At 53.9% G+C, this 26,891-nt stretch overlaps 1 protein-coding gene and 1 long non-coding RNA gene across 4 annotated transcripts; one reads left to right on the top strand and one right to left on the bottom strand.

Moving 5' to 3' along the window:
* Positions 1 to 25,601, top strand: Micall1 (MICAL like 1). Of its 3 annotated transcripts, XM_040754156.1 has the most exons (17): positions 503 to 529; positions 3,351 to 3,419; positions 5,518 to 5,566; positions 5,791 to 5,932; positions 10,792 to 10,883; positions 11,749 to 11,891; positions 13,528 to 13,967; positions 15,295 to 15,352; positions 16,104 to 16,453; positions 17,604 to 18,010; positions 20,438 to 20,572; positions 21,066 to 21,192; positions 21,311 to 21,401; positions 21,564 to 21,637; positions 23,559 to 23,673; positions 23,853 to 23,899; positions 24,960 to 25,601. In XM_040754156.1, the coding sequence occupies exons 4-17, from the start codon at positions 5,848 to 5,850 to the stop codon at positions 25,079 to 25,081; spliced, it is 2,286 nt and encodes a 761-aa protein (XP_040610090.1). In that variant the 5' UTR covers positions 503 to 529; positions 3,351 to 3,419; positions 5,518 to 5,566; positions 5,791 to 5,847; the 3' UTR covers positions 25,082 to 25,601. The 3 variants fall into 3 exon arrangements, with proteins under 3 accessions (XP_040610088.1, XP_040610090.1, XP_040610089.1); XM_040754154.1 differs by lacking the exon at positions 3,351 to 3,419 and having other exon boundaries at positions 1 to 529; XM_040754155.1 differs by lacking the exons at positions 503 to 529; positions 3,351 to 3,419 and adding an exon at positions 599 to 1,478.
* On the bottom strand, positions 21,395 to 25,057 carry LOC121142944. Its single transcript, XR_005880105.1, has 3 exons — positions 24,942 to 25,057; positions 22,655 to 22,739; positions 21,395 to 21,654 (listed from the first exon to the last, which is right to left on the bottom strand). It is a non-coding gene; the product is annotated as an uncharacterized LOC121142944 (long non-coding RNA).
* Positions 25,602 to 26,891: the final 1,290 nt, after the last annotated feature.

The raw sequence follows: 26,891 nt of genomic DNA, 5'->3' as shown, positions 1-26,891 counted from the left end.
CGGTCGGGGGCGGGGACGGAGGCGGTGGGCGCCCGGCCCGGCCCACAATGAGTACAGCGGGCCGCGGTGAGTAAGCGGCGGCCGGCCAGGCCGGGCCTCGCGGGGCGGAGGCTGCGCGGGCAGGTCGGGGCAGGCTGGCCGGGCGGGGTCGGGAGCCGAGTCCGCAGCCCTAGCCGCGCCAGAGCCGAGCGAGGACACCGAGGCCCCGCCCCGGCCGCCGGTGGCGCCCCGAGCGAGCGAGCCAGGGAGCGAGCTCCGAGCCGCGCCGCAGACTCAGCCGGAAACCGGCCCCGCCGGAGCCCGAGCGCCAGCCTAGTGCCGCCTGACTCCGAGCCGGAGCCCGAGTGCGAGCCCCAGCCGGGGCCGTCCGAGCCCGGCCCGCCATGGCGGGGCCGCGGGGCGCTCTCCTGGCCTGGTGCCGCCGCCAGTGCGAGGGCTACCGCGGCGTGGACATCCGCGACCTGAGCAGCTCCTTCCGGGACGGCCTGGCTTTCTGCGCCATCCTGCACCGGCACCGGCCGGACCTGCTGTGAGTGCCCGGGGCGCGCGAGCGCGCGGGGCTGGGGACCGCCGCCCCCCTCAGTGACGCGGTGGCACGCGCCGCCCTGAGAGGTCCGGGAGTCCGCACCGGTCCGCCCTGAGTGCGGAGCGGGGCCGCCGAGACCCCCAGACCCAGGCACCCCTCCCCCACCTCCGGCCACCGGTGTCAGGCTCTGACCTCTAGGCGGGAACTCTGACCTCCCTGCCCCCATCCCCACCCTAGGGACGCCCCTACTCCAGGCTCCTGCAGACTTACTGAGCGTAGCACCCCCAAACTTGACTGTAGGGAATCAGAATGTGCCACTCCTCCGGATAGGCTGCCTCCAAGTTCGAGCTGGTGTGAGCAGACCTCCGAGTGCTCTGGAAGAAGGCTCTTTTTCCAGTAGAATTTACATCTGTAAGAGCCACCACCGGGAAGGGTCTTAGAAAGAATGCTGCCCCCGATCACTTCCTACCTGAGAGACAGCTGCCCGGTGCGGGCTTTATTCACTTCCCCGGTCCTTCCCTCCCCCAGAACCCTCAGCACGGTTCCCTTCTATATATAAGCTTTTGTCATCCGACTCTCCGAGTCCCATATTTTGTCGGACTCCCGTAGGAATGGAGGTCATTAGTTTCAATTCTCTCTTCAGCTGTTTTGTCATTTACGTTGAAAGAACCTAGAGGGGTGGAGTACATTGAAAGAACCTAGAGGGGTGGAGGGAAGCCACCTCTCTGTAAGGCATTTCGGGGTGTTAACCCGGTCTCTGGCACGGAGCTCCTGCGTTGATGACTGTCGGGTGACTTGGGGTGCACTACTTCCCAACTGGGAATCCGACAAGGTCTGTGCCCCATGGCTCCGCTGTTCACAGTGGGGCACCGCGATGGGCAGAGAAGGAGCCTGGCAGGGGGAAGACTCTAGGACAGTTGACAGCTGCCAATCTGTGACTTCCTGCTGGAAAGTGAGTCCCTCCTACCCCAGCTACTCCAAAGGGTTTCCCGGGAAAATGTTTTCAGACCTGCAGAACAATTGACCTCAGCTTTCTTCCCTGAGGGACCCCCCCAGCCCCCGTGTAACACCCCTAGCTGCCCTGAAATAGCTCTGTAGACCAGGCTGGCCTCGAACTCACAGAGATCCACCTGCCTCTGCCTCCCGAGTGCTGGGATTAAAGGCCTGCGCCACCAACGCCAGGCCTGGAACCTCTTTTTATTGGTTCATTGATTTATTTATTCGTAAAACTGAAAGTGACAGTTCATCTCGGGTCTGCCTTCCTTTCACTTCAGGTTTCAGTAGCAAACCTGGTTCTGTCTTGTTTATAGCCCCCGGGGAGGGCTCCTCCAACTCGCAGAACCTGCAGTGTCTCTGTGGACCTCTCCCAGACCTGTCTCCATAGGACAGAATGTGGGAGGGCCCGAAGGGATTGTCCAGCTCTAAGTTGATTTGGGGTGCGTCCAGTTGGACAGTGTCGGAGGGGCCCTGGAAGACAGCATTTTGGGGGTGTGGGTGCAGAAGAGAGCCAGGCTTTATAATGGGACCCAGTGCTTAACGAAGTAGGGAGGTGGGCTTGGGCTTGCAGTGGTGAGGATCGGAGCTTGGCCCCTGTTCTGGAGCTGCCCTTCTGGAGTCTTGTATTTTTGCTGGGGACTAGCCCTGAGGCAGGAGATGGGATGAGTCTCAAGGGAGGATTTAATGTCTGGATGCTAGGTGCCCCCCCTCCCCCGCAAGTGCTGGCTGCCTGGTGCTAATGTTAAGCCCTGGGGAAAATCATTGGTTATTGCTTCTCTGGGCATCTGGAAGGTGGGGTTGATAACAAGACCTACCTCACAGCCTTATGGTGAGGACTTGAGGATTTTAAATAAGATAATAAGCATGCAGTTAACACTAACCCCTAGAAGAGGTACGATTAGGTGGTGGTGGGGGTTGGTGGGAATGACTGCTTAACTCCTTCATCTGGTCAACGGATGTATAGTCGCTGCTCCCTCATCCTGTCAGAGATCACAGCCAACAAGGCAAAAGCCTACATACTGGCAGGTGGATCTCTGAGAGTTCGAGGCCAGCCTGGTCTACAGAGCCAGTTCTAAGACAGCCAAGGCAACACAGAGAAATGCTGTCTTGAATCTCAAAGCCAAAACCAAAACCACCTACCTACTGTCACACAAGTGGAGCTCAAGGCAACTCTACAGTAGTGCCTGATGGAGGCCTCCAGGGGAGACGTCCTGGGGAAACGGCAAAAGTCAAGAGAAGCCCCCAAAGTCCTGCCTGAGGTGGTCACTCATGTTCAGGAAGCAGGTGTGAAGGGTGTTTCCTCCTAAGCAGAGGTTGGGACTCAATCCAGTTGTTCATTGCTAGGGAGGCTGGGTCTGGACCATGCTGCCTGCATGGGAGAGAAACTGAGGCCAGGTTCCTCATAAAGCACGGAGAACGGTGGAGGTCTATCTGTCCATTTATTTATTTGCTGGGGTTGAATCCAAGCCTGTATGCGCGCTGAGCAAGCACACAAGCAGAGAGTTACACCCTCGGCACTTAGGGGCAGATGTGTACATGAGTATAGGTAGGGTGAGGGGTCTAGCCTCTGAGGCTGCAGGCCCTGCCTGCCCCGTGCTGCCCCCAGGCCTCTGTGTGTGTGTGGGGGGGGATGAGTGCTGCCCCCAGGCCTCTGTGTGTGTGGGGTGAGTGCTGCCCCCAGGCCTCTGTGTGTGTGGGGGGGTGAGGGGGTTCCTGCTGTGTTGGGGAGGAACTGGACCATGCATGCCCTTCTCCCTCCAGCCTTTTCTGAATTCCCTTGAGACCAGGACCCATGTGGCATTCATTTCTTTGCTTTCATTTCCTCTAGAACCAAATGGAACTTTCTCGGCCTTTGAAAATTCTCAGAAAAGAGATCTGCGTTACCCAAACCCAGATGGTATTTAGGGACAGAGGGGGAAAAGTTGGGGGGAAAAGCTAGTATTGTGTGTGTTTAATGATGTCTGTATATTTATATGGTGTGTGTGTAGACTAGAGGTCAGATGATAGACCACTTTCAGTGCTGGGGTCACACGTGTGCACCACCACACCTGCTGCTTATATCGGTGCTGGGGATTGAACTCAGGTCCTCATGCTGCTGTGGCAAGTGCATCACAAGGAGCCACCTCCCCAGTCCCAGTACTACAGTTTTATAGTTCTTATCGTGTATTATTTCAGCAAATATGTACAAGAACACTTCATAATCACCAGGAACCTGTGTAGGGGCCTAGGGAAGCAATGGGGACCAACTATGACCCCACATTCTAAGAACACTGCTGAGGGGGCTGGAGAGCTGGCTCAGAGGTTTAGAGCGCTGACTGCTCTTCCAGGGGTCCTGAGTTCAATTCCCAGCAACCACATGGTGGCTCACAGCCATCTACAATTCAACCTGGTGCCCTCTTCTGGCATGTAGGCAGAATACTGTATATGTGATAAATAAATAAATCTTAAAAAAAAAAAAAGAACACTGCTGAGGAAACCAGACTGTCCAGACAAGCTGCCCTTGTGTCGTTGGTTTTAGAATCCCCATGTTGGACATTCATTGTGTTTAGTGTCACAGACCAGGAAACTGAGGTACAGGAGACTAAGTAGCTGGCTGAAGAAGGTCATTGTTAGGCAGTGGCGAAGCTTGTAAACTTTGCTACACTTTGCGGTATCTAGGAGGCTTCTGTCACTCTCAGACCCTGCTGGCCCTCATTCCTGGGAGCAAGGCCTGGGGTTCTCCTGCGGTTTCAGGCAGTAGAGGCAGGTGGGGTTCTTGTCCCGCCCAAGTCACACAGCCTTCCTGAAAGAGCAGGCCCACAGTGCCCTACCTGCTCATGCTCCAGCCTGCTAGTCTCCACAGATGGATGAAGCCTGCTCCCACACCAGTGCCCTGTGGGTAGATAAGTGCTGCCATCACTCACCTGCCTCACTTCGGAAGCCTAGAAGCCCTTTACTAGGGAACTAAGAAGTCCCCTCTAAGGAAGCTGTCCCCAGGACTGACTGATGGGACAGGCCATCTGTTTAGTCCTAGCAGCTCTGGGTTAGGTTCAGTTCTACTCTGGCTCTAATTGTTCTTTTTTGGGCCCTTTAAGAAACACATGTAGGCAGGGCGTTGGTGGCGCACGCCTTTAATCCCAGCACTCGGGAGGCAGAGGCAGGCGGATCTCTGTGAGTTCGAGGCCAGCCTGGTCTACAGACTGAGTTCCAGGACAGCCTCCAAAGCCACAGAGAAACCTTGTCTCAAAAAACCAAAAATAAATAAATAAATAAATAAATAAACAAGAAAATATGTATGCACACTACACACAAATAAATAATACAAGTTTAACAAAACAAAAAACCAAGGAAACATTCCTCCTGGAGTTAGATGGGCTTTTGGATTCCATTCTTGGTGTGGCTTGTGTGTTTGTGACATTCGGTGGAAGTTCCAAAAGTATAGATTCCCGGGGCTGACTAGCTTCCCTCTTGAATCTCAGCGTTGTCTTCGGTAGCACAGGGTGAGCACCTGTCAGGTGAGCTGCTGGGAAGAGTGGGCTCCCCTGCATGGGTGAGCACCTGTCAGGTGAGCTTCTGGGAAGAGTGGGCTCCCCTGCATGGGTGAGCACCTGTCAGGTGAGCGGCTGGGAAGAGTGGGCTCCCCTGCACGGGTGCCCGCGATGCAAGTCCACATGCTTGGTTGGCCCTTTTTGCCACTGCCTGAGGAGAAGGCCTTCTGGGGAAGAGTTGGGAATCCAGCCCAAGACTGGGAGCTTGCCTTGAGCCCACCCCTTCTCACAGACTTCTCAGGCCTTGCTTGGGTGCCTTCAGGGGCCATAGGCTCACTCTCTGCTTCCAGTTGACAGTGACAGCTCTATCGGGGCTTGCAGCCTCAGTTTCCTCCTTAGGAACCCGTAAGCGCCCTCCCAAACCTTATAGAACCGAGGCTAGTCCTGCCAGGAGAAGGTCACCTCTTCCCCCTCCTTCCTGGCTGACTGCCCGTCACCTCTCTTGACCAGTCCTCCTGTCTCTTGCAGAGACTTCCAGTCGCTCTCCAAGGAAAATGTCTTTGAGAATAACCGTTTGGTGAGTCCTCAGACAGGTGGGAGCGCAGAGGGCTGTGGCGGGAGAGGGCAGGGGTCACAGAGGTTCTCCTCCCCTCTCTCCTCTTCACACCACCCTGTGGGCTGGCACCGTAGTCACCCATCCCCTTACAATGGGCCGGTTCCACTCTGAGTACTCACTAACTCTGCCGTCTCTCTTCACTGCGGCTGCTCCTGTCTCCACTTTCGCACCTGCCTCCACCCCAGGCGTTTGAAGTGGCGGAAAAAGAGCTGGGGATCCCTGCTCTCCTGGACCCCAATGACATGGTCTCCATGAGTGTCCCCGACTGTCTTAGCATCATGACCTACGTGTCCCAGTACTACAACCACTTCACCAGTTCTGGTCAAGGTACGAGGGGACCCAGCCCTTCAGGGAGGCTGCCCTGGTGGTTAAGAAATAGCCAGGGGGGCTGGAGAGATGGCTCTGCAGTTAAGAGCACTGGCTGCTCTCCCAGAGGACCTGAGTTCAATTCCCAGCACCCACATGGTGACTCAGAACCATCCATAATGGGATCTGGTGCCCTCTTCTCAGGCATCCCAGAACTGCAGACAGAGCACTTATACATTTAAAAAAAAAAAAAGCCAGATGGCAGGGTGGTGGTGGCATATGCCTCTAATCGGAGGCAGAGGCATGTGGATCTCTGAGTTGGAGGTCAACCTGGTCTACAGAGTGAGTTCAAAGACAGCCAGGGCTATACAAAGAAACCCTGTCTCCAAGAAAAAAAAAAAAAGGAAGAAATAGTCAGGAAATAGTCTGTCATTCATTCACTGACTGTGAATTTGCTGGTTCATATATTTATTACACTAAACAGCACTGGCTTGGGTGAAATCTCCATACTTGGGAGGCTGAGGCAGAAGGATCACCTCAAGTTTGAAGCCAGCTAGTGCCACAGAATTAGACCCTGTCTGCTTTGCCGTGTGTGTGTGTGTGTGTGTGTGTGTGTGTGTGTGTGTGTGTGTGTGGTGGGGGGAGACAGACAATAAGCTCAGGTGAACTCATCCAGGAGTTCACCCCTCACTCACCGCATTTCCTGTCTGACACTTCCTGTCCCGACACTTGGGGCTTTTTCTTTCTGCAGTGCTGCTCCTCTCTTCTGGGCTGCTGCACAGCTTCTTTGCAGTGCCCGCCTCCTGGCGTCAGAATAGAGAAGGGGATATGCTGCAGGGAGGCACAGGTGTCCCCTCTGTTCCAGTCAGGTTGCTGAGTGTCCCAGGGCCGCTTGGGGACAGACAGCTCCTTTCTGTGTAGGGGAAGTGAATCCAAAGAGGGAAGCAAGGAGCTGGAGAACACGATACAAGAGCTCAGCAGTGGGGCTGAGATCCAGGGTCCTGAGTCCTGACTGACTGGGCAGTTGCTGCCACTAGGCTCCAAAAAGTCCCACGTGGGTCATGTTTTCTGTGTCTTCTGTGTGAGGAGAAGCCAGTCTGTCTCTTCAGATGGGGTGGAGTGGGGCTGGAGAGATGGCTCAGTGGGTAAGAGCTCTCTCTGCTCTTTCAGAGGACCCAGCAACACACCCCCACATGTTCATAGAGGCTCACAACTGTTTGTAATTCTAGTTCCAGGGCATCAGATGCTTTCCTGGCCTCTGCAAGCATCAGGCATGAGCAGACATAAATAAATAATAATAAAAAGTTGTTTTTTGCCGGGCGTTGGTGGCGCACGCCTTTAATCCCAGCACTCGGGAGGCAGAGGCAGGTGGATCTCTGTGAGTTCGAGACCAGCCTGGACTACCAAGGGAGTTCCAGGACAGCCTCCAAAGCCACAGAGAAACCCTGTCTCGAAAAACCAAAAAAAAAAAAAAAAAAAGTTGTTTTTTTAAAAAGCTGGGTCTGAACCAGGCGGTGGTGGCACACACCTTTAATCCCAGCATTCAGGAGGCAGAGGCAGTCGAATCTCTGAGTTTGAGACCAGCCTGGTCTACAAGAGCTAATTCCAGGACAGCCTTCAAAGCCACAGAGAAACCCTCTCTAGGGGAAAAAAAAAAGTCTGGGTATGGTTGTACATGCCTTGCATACCAGCTCATAGGAGGCAGAGGCAGGCTGATTTCTGTGAGTTTAAGGCCAGCCTGGTCTACAAAGGGATTCCTAGGCCAGCCAGGGAGGGCTGCAATGTGAGACCTTGTCTCAAAAAAAAAAAAAAAAAAAAAAAAAAGAGCACTGGCTGCTCTTCAGAGGACCTGGGTTCAATTCCCAGCACCCACATAGCAGCTCACAACTGTCTGTAACTCCAGTGGGTCTCAAGAGATCTTGACACCTTCTTCCAGATTGTGGGAGCACCATGCATGCATGTACTGTACATACATACATGCAGGCAAAACATCCATACACATAAATTAAATGAGAAGATAAATTAATTAAAAAAGAAAGAAAGAAAGAAAGAGCCAAGTGGTGGTGGCACTCACCTTTAATCCCAGCACTTGGGAGGCAGAGGCAGGAGGATCTCAGTGAGTTTGAGGCCAGCCTGGTCTACAAATCGAGTTCCAGGACAGCCAGGGCTGTTACGCAGAGGAACCCTGTCTCGAAAAGCCAAAAAAAAAAAAAAAAAAAAAAAAAAAGAAGGGAGTTCTGCTCCCAGCTTACAGCTGCCTATAGCCAGCTCCGGGGGATCCGACCTTTATAGGGGTTGCACTCATGTGGACATCGACATACACATACACGCACAGTCAGAACACAAAAGCAAACCTTAGGGTTTTAAACTGGGTAAACAGTGTTATGGAGGACGCACGCAGCTGGCTTGAGCCCGCTGGAACTTTGGTATCTGCACTTGCCAAGGAAACTGCATTGGAAAACCCCAGAGTCACTGGTGGGAAGGAGTCTAGCTTCGGTAGAGATAAGAACGTGGTTTCAGACTTCACCTGCAGCCTCCGTCTCCTCTTTGCGATGGGGTTGTGCACAGTGCCCACCCCGCAGGGCTGTTATGAGGAGTTACAGGGGCATTGCTGAGCATGTTTGCCCTCTCCAGGTTAGGACTCACATGTTCCCCACTCGGGTGGTACAGTTTCACGACTGTAACTTTTGAAGTCTGGGAAATGACTAACATCTGCAGTGTGTTGTTGATTTATAAAAGATGAAATTCAGCCTAAGGGTGTTTTCTAGCTAGCCTGCTGTAAAAGAGTGTGTGTATCTATACTGTTGATCAAGTGTACCTTGCATAATAGTCAGGATCCATGAGTGGACCGTGTAATCCCGATCACAATTTTGTCTATTTCCCAAGCTGCACTGCTCTAGTCTGCTCTCCCTCCTCCCTTTCAGACAGTCTTCATGTAGTTCACGCTAGCCTGAAACTCAGGATGCTTCTTCCTCGCCTTCTAAGCAGAGCTAAAGATGTGCTGTCACGCTCACTTTAGTTCCCAGTCTCTGGCCAGTCATCTCTCTTAACCCCGATCTGGAAGTCACTTCCTAGACCTGCCTGCAAGGTGGGGGTGTCCTGTGGGGTTCCATTGATAAATTTGTATCTTTTTGTCAGTTGTCCTCCATACACAAACCATTTTTATCCCATCTGCCACCGCTCTGATGTGTTCCAATCCTGTGTTCCCTCCTCCAGATGGTCCTGTATTGTACTTTCTGGGCAAGTGGAAAATGGGGGGGGCACCGGCCTCTCATCTGTACAGTAGGCCCTGCCCCTTTCTTCTGGGGAACACAGAATACACCCAGGGCTTCCCACACGCTAGCTAAACAGGCACCTTGCACTGAGCCCTGTCCAGCCCCCACATCTTCCTCCTCTCCCTGCAGGCCATCTCTGCCTGCACAGCTGCGATGCTGATGTCCCAGCACCTGGAACGTCTTGTGCCTTTAGCAAATACTTTTAGAGCCCTTGCTGTGTGCCAGGCACGGTGTTGGCTGCTGGGGAAAGAGGAAGTCTCAGACTGTGTTGTATGATGCTGGAGGAAGGGAAAAAAGCATTAAACAGAACATCTCTCAGGAGCCCAGCGTATTACCATTCTTAGTATAGGTACTTGTTTTGTATGTATGAGTATGTGTGTGCCTGAGCATAGCTCTGTGCAGCATGTGTGTGCAATAGCTTGCAGGAGACCAGAAGGACATTGGGTCTCCTGGAACTGCAGTTACAGGTGTTTGTGAGATGCCATGTGGATGCCAAAAACTCCAGCCAGGTCCTCTGTCAGAGCCATTTTTTAAGCCAGGCAATGGTGGTGCATACCTTTAATACCAACACTTGGGGGGTAGAGGCAGGCGGATCTCTGTGAGTTTGAGGCCAGCCTGGTCTACAGAACTAGTTCCAGGATAACCAGAGCTACACAGAGAAACCCTGTCTTGAGCCCCCTTCTGACCCCCCAAAAAATTGACATTTATTTAATTTGTCATGGCACATGTGTGCAGGGCAGGGGACAATTGTGGGAGTCAGTTCGTTCCGTCTACCATGTGGATTCAGGAGATTGAACTCAAATCTTCAGACTTGGCGGCAAGAGCCTTTATCTGCTTCATCATCTCACTGGCTCTTTAATTAATTAACTAATTAATTATATTTTGAGATGGGGTCTTGCTTGTAGCCCAGGCTAGCTCAGAGTTCACATTCCTCAGCATCCCGGGTACTGGGATGACAGGTGTGCACCACACATGCACACACGTGCACACTTTGCTTGTTTGATTTTGGTCCTGGGGTTGAACTCAGCCTTGATCACGCTACTCAAGCGCTCTATGGATGAGCTGCCTGGATACCTGACTTGTTAAGTTACCACACAGAGTTCTAAAGGCGTTAGAGGTTGGGCTTTGTTTTACTGCTTGGGTGCAGAGGAGGCTCTCAACTTGACACTAGCTGATGGAGGAGGGAGATGGTCTGAGGGATGCCCTGGTATGTGTGTGGGGTTTCCTCTGACTCCGGGCCACATCTGCTCACTTGGAGACAGGCGGGTGACCTCAGTGAGCAGGCCACCTCCCTGAGCCTTCAGATGAGGCTTCATCCCTGTCTGAGTGGGAAGGAAGTTGTGACCAGCCTACTGTACCTATGCTTGTGGTAGACCTGCATGGTGGGAATCATTGGCTCCATTTGAGGGAGACTCAGCCACTGAGTGAGTGGCTTGCCCCTGGCACATGACTTGAAAATGGAAGTGTTTCCTGCTCTGCGTTACATAGATTACAGTTGCGGCCCGGTGTTCTGCCCGGAGCTGGTGGCTGTAGAGCTTTGGGTGGGTTGGTATCTCCCTAAGCTCCAGGTTCTGTACCCACCTCAGGGTCTTTCCTGTCTTGTAGCTGCTGTCTCACCACCCACCTCAGCAAAGGACCCAGCAACCCCCTCCCCCACATCTGCATCACCTGCTGTGCAACCAGGAGAGGAGGCTCAGGTAGGCAGACTTTTTGGGTGGAAGAGTAGGTGAAGGGCACAGCTGTCGTCATGGTGACTGTTGTGGGAGGCAGCAGGCCGTGGCCATATTAGGAGGGTATTCTCTGCTGTTGCCCTACTGGGTTCCCAGGGCCAGGGTGCCAGCCCAACAGCCCCATTTTGTAGGAGGGAGCCTGGATGTTTTCTCCAGACTCTGAGTGAGTCACGGTCATTGCTGTGGCCGAGTGGACAGACCTCACGCTGTCCTTTCCATCACGGGACCGTCAGGAGCTACATGCATAATGATGGGAATATTCCCTTTGACTCTGTGGAGTCTGAGCTTTGAACCACTCAGTGTGACATCACTGAGGCCCCTCCACAGTGGCATCTCTCAGGCCTTTGTTGTCCAGACAGGAAACAATGACTTTGTCCAAAGTCACTCAGTAGAGAAGTGGGGGCCACCTTGTTAGTCCCCTCTCCAAGGGACACAAGCTTTTCATGAGATTTAGAGAGAAGTAGGCCCAGACTGCCTGAGTAGGCTGACACTCCTGGGCTAGCTAATGGAGATCAAGGCCTCCAGAGGAAAGGAGGGTCGGCTAGAGCAACTTTACAACCCAAAGTTTCCTGTCCCAGTGTTAGGAGCCTTCTTTGGAAGTTGGAAGTCTGGGCTTCACTGTTTCCATACTGGCTTGGGATGTTGAGAAAGTCACCCTTCTCTGGGCTCGTGCTTTCTCGTGTGGGAGAAGGCGACAGCCTCCTGTTCTCTGATCTTCATATGTTAGCACCACGGAGCTTGGTGTACATTCAAGGGACACGGCTGTGATGGGGGAGGGAAAGGCAGCTACCCAGGAGCAGCGTGGCTGGTAACTCTACCCCATTTCCTGCAGGATGACGAGCTCTCCTCAGACAGGCTGGCGGAGCAGGGTAGACAGCAGCCCCCGAGCAGTGTGTGCGCAGCCTGTGGGCAGCGGGTGCACCTGGTGCAGCGGTACTTGGCTGAGGGCAGGCTCTACCACCGGCACTGCTTCCGGTGAGTGTTATAGGGCAGAACATATCTCCCAGCACCTGGGCGGGAGCACCCTGGGGTCAGCACACTGTTCACACCCACTGTGCAATTCATACAGACTGTGCCTCATACCCACTGGGCTGTTCACACTCACTGGGCTGTTCACACCCACTGGGCTGTTCACAGCCACCGGACTGTTCACAGCCACCGGACTGTTCACACCCACCGGACTGTTCACACTCACCGGACTGTTCACACTCACTGGACTGTTCACACTCACTGGACTGTTCACACTCACCGGACTGTCCACACCAACTTCACCATTCACACCCACTGGACTGTTCACACCCACTGGGCTGTTCACACCCACTGGGCTGTTCACACCCAGTGGGCTGTTCACACCCAGTGGGCTGTTCACACCCAGTGGGCTGTTCACACTCTGTGGGCTGTTTATACCAAGCATTCAGCTTATCCTCGCTTTATAGAGGAACAAACTATGGCTTAGGAAAAAAAGACCTGCTCAGTCACAGGATTTCCCTCCTGTTCTCATTGTTTTTTTTCAAGACAGGGTTTCTCTGTATTGATTTGGAGTCTGTCTTGGAACTTGCTCGGTAGATCAGGCTGGTCTGGAACTCACAGAGATCCGCCTGCCTCTGCCTCCCGAGTGCTGGGATTAAAGGCGTGCGCCACCAACGCCCGGCCACAAAGAATTTTCTTATATTTAAGTGTGACTTCCTGGGGATCCAAAGTTGTTTGGCCTTGTGCTGGGACTAAACCAGTCTTATGCCTGCTAGGCAAACACTACCACAGAGCTATATTCCCAGCCTAAGGAAGCCAGGATTCCCAGCACTTGAGAGGCAGAGACAGGCAGATCTCTGTGTTTCAGACCAACGAGTCCAGGACAGCCAGGACAGTTACATGGAGAAAATGTGTCTTGAAAAAACAAAAACAAAAAACAACAAAAGAAAAGTAAATCCCCCCCCAACACACATTTGCTATTACTGGATGTGCATACATGGTATGAAGCATGTCAGTAGATGCACAGCCCGTATAAGAGCTTCCTGCAGCTGTGTTAATCATCCCGGAGTCACTCTGATAAAGTATTGTATTTTACCCTATTTCATTAAAAGCATGCTGAGCTGAGGCTGCATGCGCGTGTACGTGTGTGTGTGTGTGTGTGTGTGTGTGTGTGTGTGTGTGTGTCTCTCGCAGTGGTGGGGTGCTTATCCAGTATTCACAAGGCTGGCTCACAGTGAGCTGTGGCCCAAGGGGTAGTGCACAGTGTTTAGTGGTTTTGTTTTTGTTTTTGTTTTTTTAAACTGGCTTTGGTTCCCAGCCCTGAAAAACAAAGTGAAAGGAAAACTTAACCAAAACAAACCTGGTAGGCAGGGAGCCAAAATGATTTCCTGAGTCACTGACTACTGACAATCTTCCCCTGGGGCAAACCCTGGGGCACTTTGGCCTCTTCCCCTTGCAGCACAAGCACATTTCACAATTCCTGTTTCCAATTTGACTTGGCTTACTGTTCCCCTGATTCTGGCAGTCGCCATGCTCTTTTCCTTCTGGAAAGTCCCGGGTGGGCCTGGCCGCTGAGGGAGGGGGTGAGGGAATAGCTTTGGTTTCTGATGGAGGCCTTTCCCCGCCTGCTCTGTCCCTGCAGATGTCGGTACTGCTCCAGCACACTTCTCCCTGGCTCTTACAGCAGTGGGCTGGAGGAAGGCACCTTTGTGTGTGCAGAACGCTGCGCGAGGCTCGGTCCAGGAGGCGGGGCAGGCACTAGGCCCCTCTCACAGCGAAGACAGCAGCAGGTAGCAGAAGCAGCCAAGGATGGAGAGGACAGTGACCCTAGCCCAAGTGTGGCTGGGGTGGCCGAGGCAGATGGCCTCCAGGCCAGCTCCGAGGTACAGCCCCAGATCCTGAACAAGCCACCTCTTCCCAGCAAGCCCCAGGAGGTGGCCAGTCCCCCTGTTGGCCGGCCCACACCTGCCCCCAGGAAGGCTTCTGAGAACTCAGCCTTGACGCCCCCAACACCACGGCCACGGTCTAGCCTGCAGCAGGATGGCTTGGTGGATCAGGGTGTCAGCAGTGGCCTTGTGAATGGTGAGTGAGGGTTCAGTTGGACATGGCGTGCTGGCTGAATGTGTCCCCACCTGTGGGCATGTAAATAGCCTTGTGTTCCAGGAATAGTATCAACCAGCTTCCTCCCTCCCTCCCTCCCTCCCTCCCTCCCTCCCTCCCTCCCTCCCTCCCTCCCTCCCTCCCTCCCTTCCTGCCTTAAGTTGTATGTGTTTGTGTCTGTGCATGTGACTGTCGGTGTCCACAAAGTCCAGAGTCCAGAAGAGCTGGACTTACAGGTTGTTGTGAGTCACCTGACTTGGGTGTTGGGAACTGAACTCGTGTCCCCTTGGAAGAACAAGTGCTCTTAACTGCTGAGGCATGTCTCCAGCCCTGTGAACTGCTTTCTGAGCTGGCACTTGTATGTGTGTGTGATGGGGTCATGTGTGTGTGTGCCGGTCACCTTATGCCTTGTCATGCCATGTAATTCTTCAAACTGGTACAGCTCAAAACCACAGTCCCACCTGTGTTCCAGGTGTATGTTTTGTTTCTGTCTTGTGGTTTGGAGTGTAGCAAATGTACATATATGTGTCCTGAGACTGTGCATGTTGATATCAGTCATATGTGTCCTGGGTCATTCCCAGGTATGCACCAAGTAACTTCCCATTCCCATCATGCTTATCTGTCATCTGTCTGGAGAGAGCTGAGGGGCCTGGGGAGGTCAGCGGGGTTAGGCCTCCTGAGCTCACCTGAACTGCAGCGGAGACTCCTGGCCTGCTGTCTGTATTCTTGGATGAATACATGCTGTGTGCTCATGAGAACCTGAGATATGCTGAGCATCTCTTATCATTCAGTCAGGAAAGGCAATGAAGGCTGGAGGAAGAGAGCCTCCCGGACTTGTACCAGAACATTCTGTGTAGTTGAATCTGCCCAGCATTTCTGGAGTCTGGCTTAGGTTTGAGTAAAAGGGACACAGAAAATGTTTGGAGGAAACAGTGACAGGCACAGGCATCCCTAAACAATTTGATCGACACGCTGCTGGAGTGGATGGAAGGGAGCCGAGGGAGGCTGTGGGGTTCAGGGAGGTGGCACTGGGCAGCTACCCTGGTGTAGAGCAAGTAACTGAGGGGTTCTGGGTGGGGACTTGTCAGCTAACGTGCAGTTGGGCCTGTCAGAAGCCTTGCAGCCTCCCATTCACCTTCCGTCTTATCTAATCTCCCTGAGGGCTAGCTAGGGAGGGGCTGTGGTCACCCTGGTCTGTGCCCTGCTGGGTAGGGCACAAGGGCACTCCTTGCAAAGCCAGCACCCTGGCTGGCTCTTGGTGCCCCTCTGCAGCCCTTGAAGGCCTGGCTCATTGTCTTTTCACGTCTAGGAAGGCTGCAGGGACCTCCTATTCCCAGGCCAAGAGGGACACCCAAGCTGTCAGAGAGGTATGCTGGCCCTGAAAGGTGTCAGTGGTGGGGGGGTTTCTAGGGCCCAGGTGGGGATAGGATTTCCTGGGCCCACAGGGAGGTTCCTTTCTCGGTGAGGAAGGAAAACCGTGTCCCCGGTTTGTCTGACCTGTGCCCCAAGTGGGGATAGCCATCGCTAGAGTCATTTTGCTTCCCTAAGCCTGTACTTCCTGGGTGACACAGGAGTCTAGTCCTTGTTCACAGAGTACACAGAAAGGCCTGGACAAGCAGAGCTGCTGTGCCCGGCTGTCTCCTCCCCGACTCCAGGGAGGACATGCTTCTAGCTCTTCTTTGAGAGCTGTCCTCATCAGGATGGTCGCCCTGTGAGGGGTAAGGGACCACAGTGTCCTACTAGTGAACATTTGTGCAGCTCCTGGTGTGTGACCACACTTGGGCAGGATTTAGGACTCACTGGACCCTGTGAAACGGAATGTTAGGTTAAGCCTCCATAGAGCAAATGAGCCTGAGGCATAGAGAGGTGGGTGATGTCATCAAATGTCATACAGCCCCTTTTAGGGAGCTGCATTGACAGCAGCTGTGTGATTGAAGGCTTGTCTTCTCTGGGCTTCAAGGTGCCCTATTGGGATGTGACCACCGTCAACCATATGTGCTTGGCCTGACCTTGGGGCTAGGCTTGGGAGAGCACAGGGGGCAGTGTCTCCCTCCTCTGGGACAGACTGAAACTTCCTAGCCGGCAGAAGGCTGACCCCTTGCCTTGGCCTCCCTGTAGGATGCCAGCACCAAGGAAAGACCCCCCATGGATCACACTGGTGCAGACAGAGCCAAAGAAGAAGCCAGCCCCACTGCCCCCCAGCAGCAGTCCTGGGCCACCAAGCAGACAGGTGGAGAACGGAGGCCTGGAAGAAAGGACCCAGAAGAGCCCAGTAGCCGAGCCAGAGCCCAAGCCCTACAACCCCTTTGAGGAGGAGGAAGAGTCAGCCCCAGCAGTACCAGGCCCTGCTCCAGCCCCACCAGAGTCTACACCCAAGGCCTTGCACCCCTGGTACGGCATCACCCCCACCAGCAGCCCCAAGACAAAGAAGCGCCCTGCCCCGAGAGCACCCAGTGCCTCCCCACTTGGTGAGTGCTGCGTCTGAGGTGCGGGGGACTTCGTAGTTTTGTACACTGTGGGTGCGTGATCTCCCATTCATCCTCGAGCAGGCTGGGAGAGGGCAGCATTATTGCCATGTCATAAGAGACGCACAGTGCCTAAGCAGCAGAGGCAGGCTTTGAATCCCTGCTTTTAAAGTTTCCTGTTATGCTAATTCAGTGTGGCAGTCAGGGAGGGGCTTGACACAGCCCTCCCTTGGGCTTCTGAAAGGCCCGAGGCAGGGCTTCACTGAACCCTGCCTCCCCGTGTCTCATCTCCAGCCACCGAGCAGCTTGGCTTTGTAGGACTTAGTCCTTCCCTCATCTGGCTTTTGTCTCCTCACGTGAGATGGGGGTCGGCTCCAGGTCCCTTTCCCCAGGTTTTGGTTTGACCTCAGATTTGTCTTAAACCCTTGGTCCCCTTCCCACTCCTAGGGGTGTGGCTGAAAGCTCTGTGGGACCAAGCACCCGCCAGAAACAGTTAGAGGCCAACACTCTGGTGGCCTGTGCCCTGGGTCCCCTTGGTGGATGGGCTTGGGGTAAAGGGGGCATGAGCTCTGAAGGTGGCCCGAGCTATGTCTAAAGATGACCTAGCTAGGGAGAACCCTTTGCTGAATCTGACTTCATCCAGGAAGTGCGACTGTGGTGGCACAGTCCATGGCATCTGCAGAAGGAGAAAGCCGTGCCTGGCAGTGCCCGGGCCAGCACTGGCTGCAGCAGGTGCCGCCCCCATCCTCTGCTGTTGCCAGAGACCGAGGCCAGCCTCATCTCCCTGCCTGCCCTGTGCTAGAATCCCCATCTGCCCCAGAGGTTTCCTTTGAGTGGGCTTGGGTGTGAGAGGACCATGGGGCACTTGGGAGGGGGGAGTGCAAGGCAGCTGTCTCTCTGGGTAAGAAGTTAGGGCCATAAATGTGCCACAAGGTGGCACCCTAGAGCATCACAGGTGCAAGATGGGGTCTGATGGCTGAGTGCCTTTGTGATGTGGGTCCTGGCATGGGGTTGGTGTTTTCTGGCCTCTTGCCCATCCAGATGGGGAAAAGCTTGGTATCCAGGCTACCTCCAGCTCTGGGAGCAGGGTGTGATGGGGGAGGTCAGAAGTCCTGTCCACCGCTTCAATGTTTCTGCTGTTCTGTTGCAACAGTTCTCCATGCTTCCCGCCTGTCACACTCGGAGCCTCCTTCAGCCACACCATCGCCAGCCCTTAGTGTGGAGAGCCTGTCCTCTGAGAGCTCCAGCCACACTGCCAATGCAGAGCCCTTGGAACCGCCTGCTGTACCCAAGAGCTCCTCAGACCCTACCGTGCACATGCCTGGTACCCTTGGCACATCTGGGAACTCTGTCACTCCCTTGGCCGACTCTTCCCTTTCGCCTTCTGGGGAGCTGGGACAGCCTAGTGGCGAACAAACGCCACAGACCAGGACCAGGTGCAACCCAAGTACCCAGACCACCAAGCCCTGCAGTGGTGCTACCCCCACCCCTTTCCTGTTGGCTGGAGACGGGAGCCCTGCCCCGTCCCCGGGGAGCTCATCCCCACAGCTGCAGATCAAGGTGGGTTCTCCCAGTGTGTCAGAAGCAGCCTTCTAGCTGGTGGGTGTGGGCTCATCCTGTTTTCCATCATTGCCCGTGTGTGTGGGACACCTGGATTCCTGGGTCACACAGGCCTAGTAGTCTCTGTTCTTGAGCGGTCCATTGTCTGGTCAGCAGGTTCTGAAATGACCCATCAGGCGTAGGGGCTCAGGACGCACACCTGAGCTCCTGGGCTCCTCTTTTATGGGTTGTGAGGGAATGTTTGCGAAGGACAGACCAGACCAACCCTAGACCCTTGCTAGGCTCTGTCTTCTCTCAGAGGCAAAGTGGGCATGAGGAGGGTCTGGCTGACCACTATCTGGCCATTTGGCTTTTGACAGGTTTTGTAGTTCTAAGTTCACTTGTTTCTTAGACTGACCCTCACTGAACCACAGCTACTCAGGTAGGTGTGGTACTTCCAGCTCTGCGACCTGTTGTGTGACGCTGAGAAGGCCTGCTTTTGACAGTAAGCTACTGGTTAGTGCCAAGTTTCCAGAGTATTCTGAAGAACCTCTGGGTATCTTATTTTCTTATTTGAAATTATGTGTATCCATGTATGGGTCTGTGCATGTGAGTGCCTTGCCTATGATAGCCACCACAGGGAGTCAGCCCTCTTAGAGTTGGAGTCCCAAGGGGTCCTGTGGTCACCTGATGTGGGTGCTGGGACCCTGACCCTGGACTTCTGGAAGAGCAGTGTGTGCTCTTAACCACTGAGCCATGTTTGCAGCCTGCCCTGCTCTACTTGTAATGAAAGCATGGATTGTACAGGACACTGATTTAAGAATGTTCTGTGGCCGGGTGTTGGTGGCACACACTTTTAATCCCAGCACCTGGGAGGCAGAGGCAGGCAGATCTCTGAGTTCAAGGCCAGCCTGGTCTACAGAGTGAGTGCCTGGACAGACTCCAAAGCAAAACAGAGGAACCCTGTCTTGAAAAAAACAAAAGCAAAAAAAGGAGAGAGAGACAGAGAGAGAGAGACAGAGAGAGAGAGAGAGAGAGAGAGAGAGAGAGAGAGAGAGAGAGAGAGAGAGAGAGAGAGAGAGAGAGAAAGATTCTGTGGTTAAAAAAGCCTAAAGGGCTCAGAGGCCATGGACTTTACTGAACTCTCTCTGTGTTGGTGCAGAGGGAGAGGGCAGAATCCCAGGGTCTTCCTAAGGGACCCAGTCCCTCTCTCACCTCTGGGATTGGAGCAGGAAACGGGTTGTGGGTGACAACAATGTCTCTGCCTCAGTGTAGAGACTGTGTCTGTTACCTCATGAAACCAAATGCTAGTCCATTTCCAGCTCTGACTGGATGAGGGCAGGGGCATTCCCCTCTCCCCACAAGGTACAAGGAAGCTAAGGCCTCAGGCTGGGTGCCTGCTTCCCCTAAGCTGAAGGGCACTGTCGGGAAGGCAGGCCTCTAGAGAAACAGAAAGATGGAGAGCCATTGTCTGAGGGTGTCTGTGGTAGGAAGGAGAGGGTACGTAGGGGAGAATCACCTCTCATCTGTTAGCTTGAGGGAGGGTAGGAGTCCTGTTGTTGCATTTCCTGGCTGGGTGACCCTAGGTGGGGGCACTGTGCCTCTCTGAGCCTTCTAGTCTCCACTGGAGAAAGCTGGCTGTGAAGACTGTGACTGTGTAGTCCAGGGTGGGGTCTTTGACCTCACTCCCTGACCACTGCCCCTGAGTGGTGGATGCTACTGGGCCTCTAGGAAGTGGGTGACCTGGGGCTGGGCGCTTAACCTCTGCACTGAGCGTGCAGTAAGCGAGGCTTCCATGTGCATTTGACACCAGGGCTAGAGCCCAAGGAAAACAAAGGCATTCTGATTATTTTATTTTAACTCCCTACCTTCTAAGTTCAACTTTTTTTTTTTTTTTGGTTTTTCGAGACAGGGTTTCTCTGTATTGTTTTTGGAGGCTGACCTGGAACTCACTCTGTAGACCAGGCTGGCCTCGAACTCACAGAGATCCACCTGCCTCTGCCTTCTGAGTGCTGGGATTAAAGGCATGCGCCACCAACGCCCAGCCTTAAGCTCAACTTTTAACCCACCCCCTTTCCCACTTTATAACCCTGGCCGTCCTGTAAATCACTGTGTAGACCAGGCTGGCCTCAAACTTAGTGATCTATCTGTCTCTGCGTCTGCCTCCTGGTGCTGGAATTAATGGGGTGTGCTCCCACACTGGGCTCATACAAGGACTTTTTTCTCAGCCATGCTCTGGAGCAGAAAGTTTGTGTATTGTGAGAACTGACACTGGGAAGCACTCTGGAAATGGAACCGTTTGCTGAATGAATGTAGAGAGATGGAACTTGGGAGAGTCTGTTATTTCCTGGGCCCTCATCTCCAGTCCCTTGGGTCCTGGCCTGCTTTCCATGTTCCTGTATGATCAGACTTCTCAGACTTAACCATCTGTGGTGTCTCTTCCTTCAGTCTTCCTGCAAGGAGAACCCTTTCAACCGGAAGCCGTCTCCCTCTGCATCTCCAACCGTAAGGAAGGCCACCAAAGGAGCCAAGCCCGTGAGACCACCTGCCCCCGGACATGGCTTTCCACTCATCAAACGCAAGGTGCCACAGAGAGGCCCTGAGGCCCAGCTGGCCTGGACCCAGCATCCTCCCCTCAGCAGCCTTAGGCATCTGGGACCCATGGGTGGCTCTTCTTGAAGGTGGCACTTATTAGATCAGGGATCCTGTGCAGCCAGGGGCGGTGGGTGGGGTGTTTGTTTCTAACACTAGTGCTAGGAGAAACTCGTGCTTCTCAGAAGGTGTCCCCAGTGTGCTCTGTAACCTGTTACACTAGCTCACTGTCCCACAAAGAACTGAGTGACAGCGGAGGGAGAGGCTTCCTTCTGGAGTAGGAACTTGGACCTCTCATTGGGAGTCTGTCAGACCCTTGGTCATGGCTGTCCCCTCTCTGGCCCTTCCCCACACTGATGCTGCTTCTTATTCTACCTGTGGGTCAGGACCTGGGTTCCTAGAGCCTGCAGTGGCCAGCAGACCCTGTGAATTGGAGGGGAGGGCCATTGCTCTTTAGGTAACCAGAGTATTTATTGTTGGGCAGGTCCAGGCTGACCAGCATATCCCTGAGGAGGACATTTACGGTGAGATGGACACTATTGAGCGCCAGCTGGATGCCCTGGAACACCGTGGCGTTCTGCTGGAGGAGAAGCTGCGTGGCGGAGCAAATGGTGCGGGAACTGTAGAAGGAGCTAGCTGAGGGCTGTGGGCTGGTGGGAGCCCCTCAGCCTGGGGGTGCTGAGCTGGGAGGGGTGCCCGCTCTGGCCTCAGTGGGGATCTGGCTTCCAGAGGGCAGCGAGGACAACATGCTGGTGGACTGGTTCAAGCTCATCCACGAGAAACACCTACTAGTGCGGCGAGAGTCAGAGCTCATCTATGTGTGAGTCCGGGCTGCCCTGCCTGCTCCCTGCCGGGGTCTGTGGAGGGAGGGCTGGGAGCTTTCACCCTCTGCCATGACACAGCACGGGGGTGGGGGTGGGGGGTGGGGTGGGGTGGTGGGCACTTGGCAGAAGTGTTTATTCCTCTTCATCACACGCTTCAGTGTTAAGCAGCAGAACCTGGAGCAGCGCCAGGCTGATGTGGAGTTTGAGCTTCGGTGTCTTCTCAACAAGCCAGGTGAGCCATCTTAGAGACTTAAAAATAAGTCAGAACTCAGGAGGCAGAGACAGGCGGAGCTCTGTGAGTTTGAGGCCAGCCTGATCTACAAAGTGAGTTCCAAGACAACCAGGAATACATAGAGAAACCCTGTCTTGAAAAACAAAACAAAACTCTGAAGGTCTGGGGAGGTGGCTTAGTCACTAAGTGCTTGTGCAAGTATGAGGACCCAAGTTTGACTCTTAGAACCCACTATTTGTGGAGTCCAGACATATTGGGAACTTCATTTGGGCCAAGGGATGAGTTGGGGCATGGAGTAGAAGAGAGACTGACTTCCTTGTCTGTGGCTGTGGCACACACTGACCTGTTGTGTGTGTGTGTGTGTGTGTGTGTGTGTGTGTGTGTGTGTGTGTGTGTGTGTATGTGTGTCTGTCTGTCTGTCTGTCTGTCTGTCTGTCTGTCTGTGTGGCATGCACTGATCTATAGCTGCTAGTAGAGACCACAGAGCTATGGAAGGATCCAGAGCTCTGACCTCTTTCCTGTGTTGTGGCATCACCAGGCTTGGGTGGTGGGCCATCATTGCCATTTCACAGCTTAGCTTAGAGAGAAATGGACCTGAGGCCAGGGTGTCTTTATTTGTGTAGGAGCTCTAGCTCTGACTTTGCCCTGTGTCTGCCCTCAACACCAGTCTCCCATCTCTCTGACTGGAATCTTGCCTCTCCATTGACTGGGGAACTTGGAAGGCTGGAGTGACCCCAAGTCACAAAATGTCCTAGGCCCCTTTTGCCAACTGTGAGTCACTTCTAACTCAGCAGAAAGCTGGGGGTGTGGCCACCACTTAGGAGTCCAGTGTAACTAGAGCAGGTATGAAACCATCAGCCCAAGGCTGTTGCTGTCATCCTGTCCCCTTTAGCTTCTCCCTGATGCTGCTTTTGAAGATGAAGCTGATTTATGTGACCCTGAGGGAGTTGGGTCCATAGATACCAAGAAAGGTCACCATGTAGGAGGTCAGGCTTCCTGGGTTCCGTTTGGCTTTACCTTCTCTGGGCATTGCTGGCCAAAGGCTTCATTTTCCAAAGCTTCAGTTCCCTACCTGTAGATCAGGAGCGTAACGTACCAGGGTCTAGGTAGAAGAAAGACAGAACAGGATTTGAACTTGGGTGGTGACTGTGAAACCATACTCTGTCCCCAGAACTAGGCTGGGGCTTCCCAACCCTCAGTTTTGGCACGGTGAGGTCATAGGGGAATGGAGCAGTTCCTGGTAGCTTTAAGATGTTCAGAGAAACCCTGTCTTGAAAAACAAAACAAAACAAAAAGCTGCTACCAAGTGTCTGTTGCCAAAAGCCTTTGAGGAGTGCTGGCCCCGACTGGGGTCTTGAAGAGTGTGTTTGGTATGCAGGAAGCCCTTAAGAATTGCCGGTGTTGCGGGGCCGGGCATTGGTGGCGCATGCCTTTAATCCCAGCACTTGGGAGGCAGAGGCAGGTGGATCTCTGTGAGTTCGAGGCCAGCCTGGTCTACAAGAGCTAGTTCCAGGACAGCCTCCAAAGCCACAGAGAAACCCTGTCTCGAAAAACCAAAAAAAAAAAAAAAAAGAATTGCTGGTGTTGCACAGTGTCCTTGTGTTTGGTGGGCACATTGGCCCTGCATGGTGTCCTCGAACAGTGTTTGGTGGGCAGGAAGCTCTTGAGAATCTCTGTCCCTACAGGGTATCTCTTGAAGGGTTTTGGTGGGTAGCCAAGTGTCTTTGGTTTTTTTTTGTTTTTTTTTTTTTTTTTTACTAGAATTATCTTCATCTCTGTAAGAGCTTGTGAGTGGCACTCTGGGCCCTCCTCTCAACCCACAGTATGGATGGCCTGCAGTCTTCCCAGGAACTCAGGTGGTGTGTCTGCCATTGTGAAGACAAGAGTCCCTATCACTCACTCTGACTTTCTGCTTTGACAGAAAAGGACTGGACAGAGGAGGATCGGGCCAGAGAGAAGGTGCTGCTGCAGGAATTCATGACCCTCGTCGACCAGCGCAATGCCATTGTCAACTGTCTGGATGAAGACCGGCAGAGGTGCCATGCCTGGGACCCCGTGGGTGGAGCCACTTCCTGGCAGAGCCTGGGGGACAGTTAGCCCTGCCCTCACTGCCAGCTTTCCCTCCCACTTGCCCAGATCTGTGGGGCCTGGAGGCTGGAAGGGACTCACAGATGACCTGGTGCTGTGGGCACTCAGCTTGTCTTTTCCACCCCAGGGAAGAGGAGGAGGACAAGATGTTGGAAGCTATGATCAGGAAGAAAGGTGAGGCTCGTCCTGTTTGCGGCCTGGAAATGGAGGTTGAGCAGGCCCCGTCCCGCAGGGATGAGTGGTTGTGATGCAGAGTCCCAGGCTCTGTTTTGCTGGAAAGCCAAGTGAAATGAGGGAGGCCAGTCATAGCCGTGTGGCTGTGGCTCAGGCTGGAAGGGCAGCCAGGGCATTCCCTTGTGTCTACAGAAGGACTGTGGTCCACCAGCAGTGGTTTTTGCCCAGAGCTCTGCAGGTTGGCTTAGGGGCATGGGAACCTCAAGCTTGTTCAGGGTCAGAGAGTCCAGAGTAGCTAAGGTTGCTGTCCCGAGAGCTGGGGCTCAGGGATTGACCTTGGTTCCACCTGTGGCTCGCTGTGTGGCCTTGAAGGTACATCTTGGCTGAGGCTGGAGCCAGACTGGCTTCTGGTCCCTGCTTGGAGATGAGCTGGGTGGCTGAGCCAGTTCCTTCAGCCCTCACCACACTTCCGTTGTGATGGTCCCTCTCTCCGGTGCCGGCCCAGGGTTATGGAGCTGACTGTGTAGAGCACCAGCCTGGGGTTAGGCTCCTATAGTGCATGGCTGGTGCTGGTTCTTTTCAGGGGCACATGCCTTCCTTGTGAAAGTTTGAGGTTTGGGCAGATGGTTTCTGAGGTGTTCCTAGTCCTGGCACTCAGTATTTCTGTTGTAGCTCAGTACAGGTGACCCAAGTTATTACACCTTGCAGTGGTTCTCAACCTACCTAATGCTGCAAGCTCTTAATACAGTTCCTCATGTTGTGGTGACCCCCAACCACAAAATTATTTTGTTGCTATTTCATAACTAATTTTGCTACTGTTATGAATTGTAAGTATCTGATACACTCCAGGTTGAGCACCCCTGCCTCAGAGATTCCAGATTGTTCTCACAGATATGTGGATCTCAGGGAGAAAAGGGAGACTGGGTATAGTGACATGACTTGGTGTGTGGATGGACTTGATGGTCACACACCTGCTCAGTGACACTGGCCACTGCCCCCCCCCCCCCGCCCCCAGCGCTCCCCTCCCTCCCTGGCTGAGTACCTTTGCTCTTTGCTGCAGAGTTCCAAAGAGAGGCTGAGTCTGAGGGTAAGAAGAAAGGCAGGCTCAAGACCATGAAGATGCTGAAGCTGCTGGGCAACAAGCGTGACACCAAAAGCAAGGCCCCTGGGGACAAGAGCTGACAGCAAGGGAAGCAGACTTCTCCTCTTCTGGAGCCTCACGAGGGAAACAGACTTCTCCTCTTCTGGAGCCTCATGAGGGAAGCAGACTTCCTCTCCTCTTCTGGAGCCTCACGGCCAGAGCAGCACTCTGCTGCTCAGACCTGCTAAGGGGGTGATGACCTTGGGAGGGAGTCCCTGGGTGAGCTTCACCCTCCTTGGGGGGGCTCTCCAGCTGCTCTGGGCTAAAGTTTTCTTCCCTCTTCCCTATGTCCCAGATGCTGTGACAGGCCCAGGGGCAAGCAGGGGTGCAGGGTCTTGGCAGAGGCAGAGACGAGATGGAGTCTTCACTGTCAGTCCTGCCCAAGGCAGGCCCTGGCCTAGGATTTGTGCACCTTGCAGCAGACCAGCAGCAAGGCTGGCTGCCCAGCTTCTTCCTTCTCAACCCTGAACTCTAGTCCCTGCCTTCCTATCTAACACAGGTGCCCTTGAAAGTCGTGTCCCCTTACTCAGAGCTCTATGAATCTCAGACTCTGGTCCCTCAGTGAGTGCTGTGTTGTGTCAGTTGGGAATGTGCTGCCTCCTCTGCCTTCCTCATCTCACTTGCTCCATGGGAAGTCTCACCCACCACACGAGGACCTGGTGGCTGTGACTCAGACTAGCCTAGGAACGCGTGCTTGGGTAGGTGCTAACCTTTGTTCTCTAAAGTGTGTAGTCTCACCTCTGACACAGGCTTTCCGTCACCCCATGTCCAGGCGATGGGCCCATTCCTTTTTGTGGTTGGTGCAGCCTGTCTTTTCTGTTGTCTGTTCCCTCCAAGGACTGATGGCCACGCACCACTGGCGGCTCTGGGAGAAGGGTGATGGGGACCTCTTTTCCCTAAGAAATATGCCATGCACTGTTCTTGCTCTTGGGGTCTTCCGTGCCCCTCGTCTACATCCTGGGAAGGAAGGCACTGTACCTCAGCTGCCAGTGCCCTGTAGCCTTGGGTGCAGCCACACCCGTGCCCCCTTGCCTGTCTGTCTCCACCTCATGTATAGGCATCTGGTCACCCAGGAGGGTCTGGGCTGTCCACGCATTTGGGGACTTGGCCATCACCACCTACCATGGGCAGGGTTCCCTTCCTGTTTGGGGAGAGGCAATCTTTCCAAATACACTTGTAGACATGGAGCCAGGGCCACCGCCTCAGAGGTCTTACAGAGGGGCCCTGTGACCCAGCTGCTGTAACCCAAGACTGGGATTCACCAGGAGGCAGTCTCAGTGTCAAGGAACATGTCCATGTCTCAAGGGAACAGCCTTCCTCACGAAAGTCACCTGTATTCTGTGAATGTGGGCCCAGGCTTGCCAGATCTTGCCCACTTTTCAAAAGAACCCCAGAATCCAGTTTTTGTACAGGCATAATTTGTAAATGCTGACATCATATTTGAGTTTGCCACAGTGGGCTACACTTGTCCTGGGTTTTCTAGTGTGCGAGGCCTGTGAGGTGGTGGGTGTATCCCTACTGACCTGACTCTTACCTGCTGGCTGTTGCATAGTAGCTGTGTTTATTCTTGGGCAAGAGGACAGATTATATGTTCTATTGGAATTATGGGACTAATGCAGGTGCAGGAAATACTTTTATAGAGACCAGGCAATGACAAAATACTGGCGCAGGACACTGATGTGAGGTACTCAGTTGTGGGTGACACACCAGGTGTGGAGCAGGCTGCTTTCCTTTAGGTTGGGGCCTGAGAGGCCTTGAAAGGAACTGGACCCAAGGCCATGGTCCCTGCCAGGGCCCTTTCAGTGTGGACCCCTCTGTTACGCTTCTGCCCATACTCTTGGCACTCCAGGA

This window comes from Mesocricetus auratus, unplaced genomic scaffold, assembly GCF_017639785.1.
Source record: "Mesocricetus auratus isolate SY011 unplaced genomic scaffold, BCM_Maur_2.0 Super-Scaffold_100010, whole genome shotgun sequence".
Taxonomy (NCBI): domain Eukaryota; kingdom Metazoa; phylum Chordata; class Mammalia; order Rodentia; family Cricetidae; genus Mesocricetus; species Mesocricetus auratus.
This window is presented reverse-complemented; position numbering and strand designations above follow the sequence as displayed.